Source organism: Aspergillus tubingensis (assembly GCF_013340325.1).
Source record: "Aspergillus tubingensis WU-2223L DNA, scaffold_1, whole genome shotgun sequence".
Lineage (NCBI taxonomy): Eukaryota > Fungi > Ascomycota > Eurotiomycetes > Eurotiales > Aspergillaceae > Aspergillus > Aspergillus tubingensis.
Genome location: NW_023336275.1, coordinates 501,781 through 513,985, shown reverse-complemented (window position 1 = coordinate 513,985; position 12,205 = coordinate 501,781). Strand labels below are relative to the sequence as shown.

Genomic DNA, 12,205 nt, shown 5'->3' with positions numbered 1-12,205 from the left:
ATCACTTCAATTGGGACTTAGGGATCGTGATGCGCTCGGGTGGATTGGCCAAAGCCTGAACTCGGATGAATTCCAGAGTAGGGGCAAATTGTGAACGGATAAGGAACAGCTTCGGCTGTTTCTCCATTAAGCATCGTTCAAAACCATAGCAGTTGGGGAATAAGGGGGAGATTTTCCAAGGGGGTGGAATCGATGGCGGATTTGTCCAAACTTGAGCTGGACGTGGGCAAGCCGACACGGCGCATAATCACGACAATTTTGCTTCCAGATTGGCTAGGGTGTTTAGAAGAAATACGGAATCGAGGCGCTGTAAAGCAGGTTAGCAATATACTTGAAAGATTTGGCGTCATGCAAGACTTACGCAAGCGCAAAGGCAGCCGTAACGCCAACAAGAGCACGGTTCCGCACGCGCTCCTGCTTGAGCTTTTCCTCCAGAACCTTAGCCCTCTTCACACGGAGGGTCTTGGCTTCCTCATCTTCTTCCTCGTCATCGTCGCTGAGCACTTCCGTCTTGCGCTTCTGGGCTGCCTTGGCCGACGAGGGCTCCGCCGTCTCGGTCTGAAGCTTGACCGCCTCTTCTACCATTTCTTTCGCCTTGGCGATCATCTGCTCGGTATCGGCGGCAGACGGTGCCTCAGGAAGGCTGATAGGCATCTCAACGGAAACGGTGGTCTGGGAGGTTTTGGCCTCGTCAACAGTCTCCGCGTTGGTCTCAACATCGACCTTGACCTTCTCACGTTCCTGCTCCTCCTTCTCCTCGGGCTCTTCCGCACGAGCAGCCGTCCTCTTCGCCTTGGATGCGGATGCCGGTTTCTTCGGGGTAGGAGCGGGCTTCTCGTCGCCGTCCACTTCAACGCTCTGATGAACGGTGCCGGTGACCGATTCCGACTCCACGGTGGAAGCCGTCAAGTCCAAAGAAGACTGAAGGCTGGCGTTGGCAGCACTAGTCGCCGCAGCGTTGGCCTCTTTCATGGCGCGAGTCTGGCGGGGCTTACGCGGGGAGGTCGACTTCTTGCTTGGAGAAGCAGACCGTCCCCTACGGAGGCGTGGTGCAGTGAGAATGGCCGGGGCTTCGATCGGCGGCAAATCAAACCGAGGTGGCGGGGTAATTTGCTTCTTCGCGGACGAGGGGCTTTGAACGATGTCGGTAGGATCGAGAAGGGCCCTAACCCAGTCGTACATTTGATACTCCTTTGCCAACTCAAGGGCTGAAAGTAATCAGAACAATGTTCATATCTGCTGAAGTGTGATACTTACCAAGCAGAGGCGAGATCCAAACATTGCCGGCGATCTCGTCTTCGCTAGTCTCTGTCCGGGTCTTCAGATACTCCCGCTCAGACCGTTCTTCATCGAGCTTTGCCCAAGGGAAGGCAATCTTGAACATTCCGGTAGCACTGACAAATCCATCTTTGCTACGTCTCTATAGCGACAGGTCAACAACCATTCTATGACATCACGTTTCATTCATTCTCGGCCATCCTTACCATCAAAAAGTAGGTTTCGGGATGCTGTTGAGGAGAGTGTGAGGGGAAGATCTCGGAGCCCTTGAGGTCTCTAGGCAGCGGCGCGCGCAAGTGTGCATACTCGAAGGGGCCGAGGTTTTCAGGCTTTGTCGCATTTGACGTGCCAACCTGGGTGGGTTTCACGGCGAGGTTGGTCTTTCCCAGACGACGGCGCGAAAGAAGTTCATCGTCTGATGTCGCAGGAGGTAGAAGGAGACAGATTAGTCTGCGCACGCTTTGGTGGAGATATCGGCATGCCACGATCGAGTCTGAGCTCGGGCGCTAGCTGGAGTAATAACTTACAAGCAGGAGCCACGTCCGCAAGGATGAGAGGGTTGTTTTTCTTCGGCAATGAGCGCACCATGATTAATGATCAGGCTCGCGAGCAGGGTCAATGGAGAAGCGAGGGGTATCGGATGAGGGTTGGTGATGAGAGAAGATGCGTCGCCAAAACGGCGGCCACGTTGCAGGCGCGTCTGTCGGCGCTCTCCAGGCGAGGTAGGTCGCGAAAGCAAACACGGCACCACAAGAGGGCGCACAGAGACAAACACCGCGGGTTGAGATGAGCGGGTGATGGATAGGAACGCTCAGGCAGAGAGCCGCGACGACCCAGGTGATAATGGAATGGAAGTCAGGGCGCGGGTTCGATAAGCAGGATCAAAGAAATGCGTAGGGGAAGGAAAATAATCAGGGAATCGAAAGCAAATTGGGGAGGGCGATTGATTCCCACCGTGACCGGCTGTGACCGTCTGGGAACCCCCACAGTACCGCGCTACTGTGACACCACTGCAGCAGTGAACCAATCATAATTTTAGGTTTTGGCGGGGCAAGCCAAAACAGCAAGTATCTGCGGTGCCGGCCCATCCCCCGGTATCTGTTGTGACGTGTTTGGCTCATCATGGTATCGCTGCCTTGACGCCTCACCGCTGCCGGTTGTCCCCGTGACGCCCATCCATTACGATTTTTGTTGTTTTCGGGTTCCTTGTAATGGGTTCCATGGCTGCGGTTCGCGTAAGGTATCTACTTATTCTACCAGAAGAACCTTCCTTTACTGGTTCAAGCCCAAGGCAATGATTCAATTGTATTGAAATTAATTCATGAATTTGTATTAGGTGCTGAGTTGGGCCACCCGCATATACTATGCATAATGCCTATGCGCAATATGCCGTGAGTCGGACATTGAGGCAACTTGGGTTTGGTGCATTCGGGGCACTGGATTCGAATGAAACACGCCCACCATGGCTGCAAAGCATGAAACAGCTTAACCGCTGGCTTCGTATTTCTTCCAATTGCTGAAGCAAATTTTCCAAATGAGTAATTAGTACTACTAGTAGTAACCTGAGCACTCGAAGTCCAGACTTGTCTAAGACATATTATTGTACTAGTATGTGGTGAGTACTAGTATATTAGCGATATAAATAACCTAACTACTACGGCCATTCATATGGTAGTAGGGTAGCTCAGCCCAGCCACTACTAGTATCATTAGGTACATCTTGAAGCACATTGGATAATAATAGGAGAGCCTCAATCGAGTTGGATGAATTAAGTACAGCACGCAAACCCACCATCTCTCGCCCAATCGTCAGAGTCAGACTTCATCACCGGGAATTAGGCGTGGATGAGGAAATAAGCTACTGTAAATTGCACGGCAGCCATCCGGATAAAGAGGCTTAAACTGAGCAGATAACTGGATTGTTATCAAGCATCTATATGAGTATATCCAAGATAGTATCCCATTCAAACCAATCGAGACCGAGTAAATAATTCACCTCCAAATGCAGTTAATACTCAATGGTAGATACCAGACTGGTGCATTTCTATGACATCTCATCTCCGGCAATCCATCCAGGGAGGTGGACCTCGGTGTTTGTATAGCAACCTAGCGTGGTTTCTCATTTCTCATCCGGATCATGAAGTCAAAAGAAGGATCAAGATCCCCAAATTATCATCCGTTCCAAAAATACCCATTGCGTGGCCTGTTCCATGGATTGCTCTGGCTCCCCTTAATCTTTCGGCGGACACCAGGCAAGAAGAAGGTCTGGTCTGGCCCATCCACTTCCATCCACTCCCATCCACTCCTCCCACCGCCTTTCTTCCCCCCACTTGTTACTTTAGTCCACTGCTTCCACTCCAAAACATCCCTAAACAATTCTCTCCTCAGCAGTTTCCTGTATTCCTATCGTCTGGTACGTGATGTGCGATGTTCCTTAGTCTCCTCTGACGAAGACTCACCTTTTCCTAGTCTATATATCCCGTTTGCGAGGAGCAATATCAGCATTCTCCCTCCCATTTCCCCCCTATCTCCAAATACCCCACCAACAACAATAATCATGCCCGAGCACGAAGAAGATCTCGTTGCCTCCCAGACCGAGGGTTTCAAGGTCGGAGAGAAGAAGACCATTGAAGAGTACCAGAACCTTGGTATGTGCTATCTACGCTCGCCTGCCCCTCTCCCTGGCAATCCGATACCCCTCCCACTCCCCGTGATAGTAGCCTCGTGGCATCCAACATCGCCGCCGCCCCCTTGCTTGCTGCCCCAGTCCCGTCAAACGTACATCGCAAGCATTCCTGACACTCCACCGTTAAAACTGGAAATTGTGTCTCTTGCATAATCCTATTTTCTCCATTGAAACCATCCACCCGCCTTGATTCCCGTCTAATTCGAATCTTCCACAGACAAGAATGACGAGTCTCTCAACCGCTGGAAGGCCTCTCTGGGTCTGGCCACTGGAACTCCTATTGGCGACCCCAATGACCCCAGAAAGTGCATCATCAAGTCCCTTGCCCTGGAGGTGGAAGGACGCCCCGATGTTGTGATTGATCTGTCTACTCCCAATGCGCTCGACACCCTCAAGGACAAGCCCTTCAAGATCAAGGAGGGTGCCGTCTTCCACATCAAGGTCGTCTTCCAGGTGCACCATGAGGTTCTGAGCGGTCTTAAGTACCTTCAGGTAGTAAAGCGCAAGGGTATCAGAGTTAGCAAGGACGAGGAGATGCTGGTAAGTGCTCTAATTGCGACCATCGTGGCAGGATGTAAGCCCGTGTACTCACTCGCTTATAGGGAAGCTACGCCCCCAGCACCACCGACAAGCCCTTCTACGAGAAGAAATGTAAGCTGCCCATTAACTGCCCTCCCCCATCCAACTCCACAGTAAAGGGATCCGTACCTAACACACTCCCAGTCAACGCCGAGGAAGCCCCTTCGGGCATGATCTCCCGTGGCCACTACAACGCTGTATCCAAGTTCGTCGACGACGACAACCACACCCACCTCCACTTCGAGTGGTCCTTCGACATCGCCAAGGACTGGTAGAAAGAATGAAATGAATTTTGTCGTTTAGAAGAATAGTCAGTCGGACTGGCTCTGCTTTCTGGCTTTTCCCATCACAAATTTCTTTCTCTCTTTCTTTTCCCTCTCATATATGAAACTATGAACTGTTTTCCCTGCCTACCCATATCATACTCCATGAGAAAGCGCAAGCACATCACACCATATCCCTGCCTTTTCTTCGCAGTTTTACTAGCGTTGGACCTACCTACCTATCCGCATCTTTACTATTGTCCGAGTTCTGGAATACAATATTATATCTTACACCTTTTCATTGTCTACTAGAATTCTTGTTTAAAGAATAACTACTAGTACCCACTCTTGCCGAATATATGTTATGTGTTTGGGTTTATGGTTTCCTCCATCTACAGAGTTATCGCCCTATCTACCATACATTCCCGATAACCGCATACAACTATGCATACATACCAAGGGCCGTTTTGCGTGCGGCCCGGCCCGGTCCTATCCTGTCCTGGGCCTTTTTCTCTTTTCTGTTTCTCCCCTCTGGGAACCCAGAAATCCTATGTGTGACTGACTAATTTTCTAAATTTTCAAACTGCATCTTGCTGTCGTACATCGCACCATGGGATATTTGTCTATAAATGCCTGTGATATTTACCAAACTCCCCAAGAAGATCCATGAATGATTTGTAAGAGGATGTGGGTTTGAAAAAAAGACACAAGAAGAGAAAGGGAAAGAAGCAAAACAACAGCAAAAAAGCAACCTCAGGCAAAAAAAGTAAAGAGAATCGAGAAAGAAGAAAATAGAAAGGAAAAAGATAAGAAGGGTATCACAGAAAGTAGTCAATCACCGGACTCTGGCCATCCTTGTTCTGCTGCGCCTGCTGCTCGCCCCGATGGATATCATTTTCCGGCGCGGCGTCAAAAATATTGAAATACCGTTCGCCTGTATCACTGACCTCCAGGACACTAGCTAGGTTTCCGCACCGGTAACAGTAATTCGGTGCACTCCAGACCGTACTGAGCCGGTCATCGTAGAGAACTTGATATCCTTCCTGACACAGCTGGTGAGCCCGTAGGATATGCGACATGCTATTGACCTCGAGGAATTTGCGGACCACCTGCGCACCGAAGGTATAGCCCGCTCCACGCGGCGACAGGGAGAATTCATCCCGTTCGGTGTCGGGATCCGACCACACTAGATCAGCCATGGGACCTTCGTGTGGGATTTCGCGGAACCGGTCGATGATTTTGATTTGGTCGATGGAGTGGATGGATGGGGATAGGCCGCCGTGGACGCAGAAGATCTGGTCATTGATGACCACGCTGAGGGTCAGGAAGTCGAACATATCCGTGAAGTAATGCCAGACGTTGGCATTGCCGTATTTGCGCGCGCATTCCGTGTAGAATCCGTATGATTGCGTTACACCACGCGACTCGTGATTGCCGCGGATAAGATGGACGCGCTGGGGGTATCGCAGTTTCAAGCACACGAGGAGGGAGATGGTCTCCACGCTGAACAAGCCTCGGTCCACGTAGTCGCCTGTTTGTATTGGAAGAAAGAACGTCCGTCAGCACTCATGCTCACACCTAAACCGTATTCTGTCTGGGGATCGGCACGCCTTTTCTTGTTGCTGCCCATTTCCCTTCTTTCCCCGCCAACCACCAGTATAATATCACGCGGAATACTGACCAAGAAACAAGTAGTTTGTATTGGGACAGAATCCTCCGATCTTGAATATCTCAATCATGTCGAAGAACTGTCCGTGGATATCTCCGACCACCGTGACCGGAGCCGCAATGTGGACGACATTGCTCTCTTTCATCAACAATTCCTTCGCCTTGGCGCATATCGCTTCGATCACCGAGTCTGCCAGCAACTCTTTCCGGTAGAGTCTCTCAATGCACTCGTCGAGGTCGATACTAGCTGATCCAACGGTGAGGGGCCGCACAGGACGAGTAGAGGGGGGAAATGCTTACCTGGTAATCCAGGCATTTCGGAGTAGATATATTAATCAACTCAGAAGATTCAAAGATATCTGTATATTCATGCAGTGCGCAATGTTCGATTGCGCTCGGTAATAGAAAATGGAGGCTCAGAAGTCCACCGTAAGTCGTGTATAGGTGCCCAAAAGGAAGGAGAAATGATCAACGGCTGGAAAACACCGCTATTATAAGCGGAGAGTGAATAGTAGTCGTTCCGGTTCGCGAAGGGATATGTTTGTGTGAGAGGTTCCTGCAGTAGCTCGCATCATGGCCAACGGCACACAGTACGCAGGAGCAGGAGTGAGCGTCTCACAAGGGGGGACCTGTGACCGATGTGGGAAGAGCAGGGCCTAGACGCGGGTTCGGAGGGGTGTGAGTAAAATGTCAAAGAGCTTGCGCTGCACTTAATCCATATTTCGGAAGGACTCTGTACTTCTAACAGATGGAGATGAAGCAAACCAGGATTATCGACAGGCACAAAGCCCATTCAACCCGCCGAGGGATTCCTGGCCACATTCTGCCGGGTGGCACCGCCTGCTGTTCCGTCCGCATCATCGATGAAGTCTGGCGGTTGGAGGTGTGAATATCCATACATCGCTTGTCTCGGTGGCTTTGCCAGCATATAACTATCAGAAGGCTACATTATGCATAATGGCTTTGAGATCTGGTGCTCCGGAAGTGCGAAAGATCTCCTGCCAGCACCCATATTCTGTACTAGAGTGAAGTATTTGAATACGGAGTTCAGGCCGTCACATCTAGAATTGGAAGTATATCAAGTTGGTCTATGCAGCTAATCTGTACAAATGCTCTTCCCATCTCTCCAATTGGGTATCACTGCTTCAAGAGTCCTGCACTCTGCCCCTGTTCTTCTTCATCCGTCTCATATTCTTCATCTGTTTCCTCCTCTTCGTCCGTTTCCTCGTCCGTCACTTCCTCGTATTCAGAGTCGGTTACCTCTTCCTCTGTTTCTGTCTCTTCCTCCGTCTCCGTCTCGGGCTCCTCAAGCCACTGGTCGAGTGACTTCCCCTTCGCTGAGGAGGCACTCGCTACTCCGCGACCATCCCGTTGCCTGCCCGAAGTTGCAGCGGTACTTTCATGCTCCTTAAGGGCTCGATCAAGCCGCTCGCCCGCAGTCAAGGAGGACTTATCTACCACGTTTGGTTTAATATCGTTCTCTCGGAGGCGTGGGTCGGGCTCTTGTCCGGACTCAACCCATTCAGGGAGGCTTTGATAGCCATTCAAGCCAAGCATTCCAGCGTCGGGACCAACAACGAGGGTCGAGGAGCCGATCAGCAGGTCCTTGCGTGTTTCTGACGGGCTTGGGGCGTGTGGAACGGGCTTCGGGGCAAGTAATAGCAGATTAGCCAGTTGTGTAGAAGAAGGAGAAGCGAGCAAAGCCTTGTATAGGCGGGCACGGTCGCGGAGATCGTAGGAAGGATCATATCGAGCAAGGAGAAGAAGGTACCGCCAAAGCAGCGTCATCCTATCTTCTTCGGGTTCATCACTCTGCGGTTTCTTGTCGCCTGAATCCTCTTTCCGCTCCTCTTCGTTCTCCGTCCACTCGTTGACGATCTTCTCAGGCTTGGGCTCTGGTGGCGGCACCTCCTTTGGAGGGTTTCGCAACAGATGATGCAAATATACCTTAGCCCCCAGGAGGATGATCTGCTGCTTAACGGCCTCGGATTCATTTGCAAAGTCTTGTACCAGAATGCGCAGGATATCGGCCGCAATATTTCTCTCAGGCGCGACACCGGCAAATTCTCCGACCAGCCAAATAATGGTTGCTCTGGCATCGGGATTCTTTGTTAATCCCAAATGCTTGACAAGCTGAATCACTGTCTTCTCGTGTGAAGGTGGGTCCTGCTGGATGAGGTGTCTGATAACGGTCAACGACTCTGAAACAAGGTTGTCGTCCAGACTCGTGACTTGACTCAAAAGAACGCGGAGACAATGATCAGCACTTCGAGGTTCACTCTGTGCGCAGCGTCCTATAGCACGCACGCTTTCTCGCACTAGGTCTGGGTCCGAGCTTTGAGAAAAGTGTTCCAGTTCGCTGAGGATCACGCCTTTCAAGTGCAGCCCGCAGTGGGGAAAGAGTAAAGTGAGTACTTCCAGCTTGAGGCGCCAGATATGAGGCGGATCTACCGCGTGGACCAGGAAGTGCGTAGTGTATTTCGTAAACGGCTTGGGGTGTTTTAGGGCAACGGCGACAATGTTATATAGCGCAACGTGCTGCGTATCCTGTGGGCTCCGAACCAGCGCAACTAGAGGACCAACGGCGGCATCGAGATACTCTGGAGTGCCGAGGTAAAGGAAACACCGGACAACGCCAACAATCACAGCGGAGTTGCGATTTTGTAGCAACAGCTTGCAAGTACGCAAGAAGAACTCAAGATCAGGATCCAGCACAAGCACTTCATGCTCGTTATCATCACCATTGCTCTCCGGCGCCTTATCGTCCTCGTAGAAGCCTTCAGAAACTGCCTGTTTGCCTTTCTGGACCTTGCGAGGGAAGCACTTCCTGGCGTAAAAGGTCAGAAGACGCAGTGTTGAGAGTTGGCTCCATTCGTCCATGTCGACGAGCTTCTTGACAAGGCTTCGGTAATGCTTATGGATGAGATCGATCCTGTCCGGACAAACGTCTAGGAAAGCGGCGACAGCAGGCCCGAGGACAAAGTACTGGCTATCACCAAGCAAAGTAGTAAGATACCCAATCAGCTGAGGGAGTGTACTCGGGTCCAGGCGATAACACTTTGGGATTGCCAGTGCTGCGGCTTTGCGAACATGCGGGCTCATGTCGCCGCAGCCTCTTTTGATTGCAAGGGACACAATCTGACTGATGACTGGCACTCTGATTCCGGACATTGTACGAAGCGCCATAGCCCGCGAGTGGGGGTTCTGATCGGTAAGCGACTTCTGGATGGCATTGATAGATAGGAGTGCAAGGTCCGGTTCCGCCTCCGCATGATGGACCAAATAGATGTAGACCAACTTCTTGACCTCAAGATTCGAACTAGCGACGTTTTTGACCACAGCCGAGAAGAAAGGAAGGGAGGGTTCGGATCGGTACATCAACTATATGGCGCAAAACCAAAAGAGCGTTAGACAATGGATTCTTGCATTTAGGCATCTCGGGGCCATACCGTAATCACCCGGCGCATGCCATCTAGGACCTCCCGGTCATTTCGACTATCCAGAAGCTTTTTGATGTGAGCAGTAGCCAAATTTCGAGACGATAAACCCGTGCTAGACCCCTTACTCAGGGCTGCTGACTGGGCTGCTTCGAGGGTGAGCTCACGAGCTGCTCGCACGATCAGTTAGTTGATTTGTCCAGATGCGGAGGACAATTGGCGAGCAACTGTCCGCGGTGACATTACCTGTTTCCAGCATCGTGGATATTCTGGAAATGGTCTCCATTTTCGCCCCGAGGTCCTTCGCATAGACGCAATGACAGATCAGACCTGGGGAGGGGGTGTCCCTAATAGAGGGGAGCTGGAGGAAGTTGGGAGTTCCGCGGCGGCGGGCGGGCAGCTGACATGACGATTGGGTAACGTGCTTAACTACGGCTACTTTCCATCATCCGCTAATCCCACTTGCTATCTCGGTAACCATCACCAAGCAGGAGATTAGGAGAACTTATTATCGTTCACCCCCCTGATTTATCTTCTTATCAATGATATTTAATTTCTACATAGACTCTACTATTTATTTTACCTCCAGTAAACAACCAGATGTCTCGACGGCCTTCGATGGGAGAGGCTCATGACTTGCGGCGTCATGTCTGTGTGACTGAGAAGTCGCTTTAGAGCATGGCAACTCCTTTTGTTGTTTTTACGTCGTGTTTTGATTTGGAGGAAGTAATATGCTGAAGAGAGATGACGTGATTAGCGAAGTCCAGCAAAACCTGCTTATATATTAACATCAGGTGATGGATCGTGGCCTGAAGCCACGAAGTTGGCTAACTGGCTCCTATCCGTAGAACGGTGAAGTAGGATGACCCCTTCATCCCAGACATCTTGTCTACATGATTTAAACTCTCGCCATCGTGAATAGTCCCTTCACAATCTTCGCTTTACTTGTGATACTGGGCACGCTGCTCGCCGTTCCCACAACGGACTCTCGCGGCACGGCATCGTCGTCCCTGATCTGGGTTTCCTGCTTGAGAGGATCGCCGTCAGCATCAGAGCTGGAAAGCGCTGATATCTTCCATGCTCGCACAAGTCCGAGACAAATGCATGCTGCCATGGACATGAAGCCGACAAATATCTGGGCATGCAGGAAGTTAGTTCCGTTGTCGGTGCGTAGCCAAAGAGCGATCGGTTCAGCAAATGTGCTCGGGATGACGACTGAAAGCCAGAAGATCGACAATGCAGATGGCAAGAGTTGTAATCCCATAACCTCCGCGCCAACTGGAGCTACAGTAGTCGTGAAGGTCGCAGCAAAAGGACCGCTAATCAACGCATAGTAGATAAGGACTCCGAAATCTTTGGCAAAGACCCAGATGACGAGAGAAAACAGGCCAGCCAAAAAGGTACAAGCGAGAGCGGTGTTCAGCCGTCCAAAGCTGTCGCTGACGTACCCTATAACAGGTCGCCCAAGGCCTCCTCCAAGATTGAACATGGCACCAACAATTGAGCCTTGAGATGCGGTCAGGCCTACGGTGGTTGCATAGTCGGGAATGGAGAACAGAAGGGCCACGTAGCCCAACACGCCAAAGCAACCCCAGGCCAAAGTGAGCAGGAAATCTGGTCTTCTTAAAAGCTCTGTATGGAAGGCGATTTGAACAGCTCCAATGGCCTTTTTTCGATCCCTTACAATGATAGCAGAGAAGCCGCACGCAGCAGCGGAGACGACCGCCAGGATGCGGAAAGCCCAGCCAATGCCCCATCTCTGAATCATGGCACTTGTAGCCAATGAATAGATAAGGCCTCCGATTCCCGATCCAGCCGTTGCAATACCATTGGCAAGGGACCGACGGCGGGTGAACCACTGAGGAATAATGCCAACAGTAGCACTGAATTGCATGCCCATGCCAAATCCAAAGCACAGAGCTTGGCTGAGGAACAATTGCCAAATCTGACCCGCCCATGACGCTCCCAACAATGCCGCGGTCTGCAATGTGATCCCGATCATCAAGGTAACTCTTGTACACCACATTCGAGTCGTGATGGTTGCGACTGGCGCGATGAATTGAGCCATACTGAGGGAGAGGCCTCCGACAAAGGCATAGTCGAGGTCTGATGCTCCTGGGAATGTATTTGTGTCCAGATAGTGGGCCAGAAAGACACCAAAGACCATGAGTGAGGCCTTACACTGTTGATCCCCCAAGTATGAGCATTGACCAGAAAGACGCACAGCACACACATCCAGCCATAACCACCGTCAACCTCTATGGGTGCTGATGATGGAGTCTGTTCGGGGTCGAC

The 12,205-nt window shown here is 51.2% G+C and overlaps 5 protein-coding genes across 5 annotated transcripts; 1 reads left to right on the top strand and 4 right to left on the bottom strand.

Annotated features, from left to right (window-relative positions):
* Positions 1–282: 282 nt before the first annotated feature.
* Positions 283–1,866, bottom strand: AtWU_00177 (KilA-N domain-containing protein; the record flags this gene model as incomplete). The annotated part of the gene is made up of 5 exons (XM_035495293.1): positions 283–307; positions 362–1,208; positions 1,258–1,420; positions 1,485–1,693; positions 1,806–1,866. The coding sequence occupies 5 exons, from the start codon at positions 1,864–1,866 to the stop codon at positions 283–285; spliced, it is 1,305 nt and encodes a 434-aa protein (XP_035351186.1).
* Positions 1,867–3,834: 1,968 nt separating this feature from the next.
* Positions 3,835–4,817, top strand: AtWU_00176 (rho GDP-dissociation inhibitor; the record flags this gene model as incomplete). The annotated part of the gene is made up of 4 exons (XM_035495292.1): positions 3,835–3,925; positions 4,181–4,503; positions 4,566–4,614; positions 4,687–4,817. 4 exons carry the CDS (start codon positions 3,835–3,837, stop codon positions 4,815–4,817), a joined length of 594 nt encoding a protein of 197 aa, XP_035351185.1.
* An 806-nt stretch (positions 4,818–5,623) lies between these two features.
* On the bottom strand, positions 5,624–6,789 carry AtWU_00175 (serine/threonine-protein phosphatase; the record flags this gene model as incomplete). The annotated part of the gene is made up of 3 exons (XM_035495291.1): positions 5,624–6,336; positions 6,487–6,720; positions 6,774–6,789. The coding sequence occupies 3 exons, from the start codon at positions 6,787–6,789 to the stop codon at positions 5,624–5,626; spliced, it is 963 nt and encodes a 320-aa protein (XP_035351184.1).
* Positions 6,790–7,610: 821 nt separating this feature from the next.
* Positions 7,611–10,196, bottom strand: AtWU_00174 (AP-3 complex subunit beta; the record flags this gene model as incomplete). The annotated part of the gene is made up of 3 exons (XM_035495290.1): positions 7,611–9,854; positions 9,923–10,080; positions 10,157–10,196. 3 exons carry the CDS (start codon positions 10,194–10,196, stop codon positions 7,611–7,613), a joined length of 2,442 nt encoding a protein of 813 aa, XP_035351183.1.
* Positions 10,197–10,808: 612 nt separating this feature from the next.
* Positions 10,809–12,077, bottom strand: AtWU_00173 (MFS transporter; the record flags this gene model as incomplete). The annotated part of the gene is made up of 1 exon (XM_035495289.1): positions 10,809–12,077. One exon carries the CDS (start codon positions 12,075–12,077, stop codon positions 10,809–10,811), a length of 1,269 nt encoding a protein of 422 aa, XP_035351182.1.
* Between the last annotated feature and the right edge of the window lie 128 nt (positions 12,078–12,205).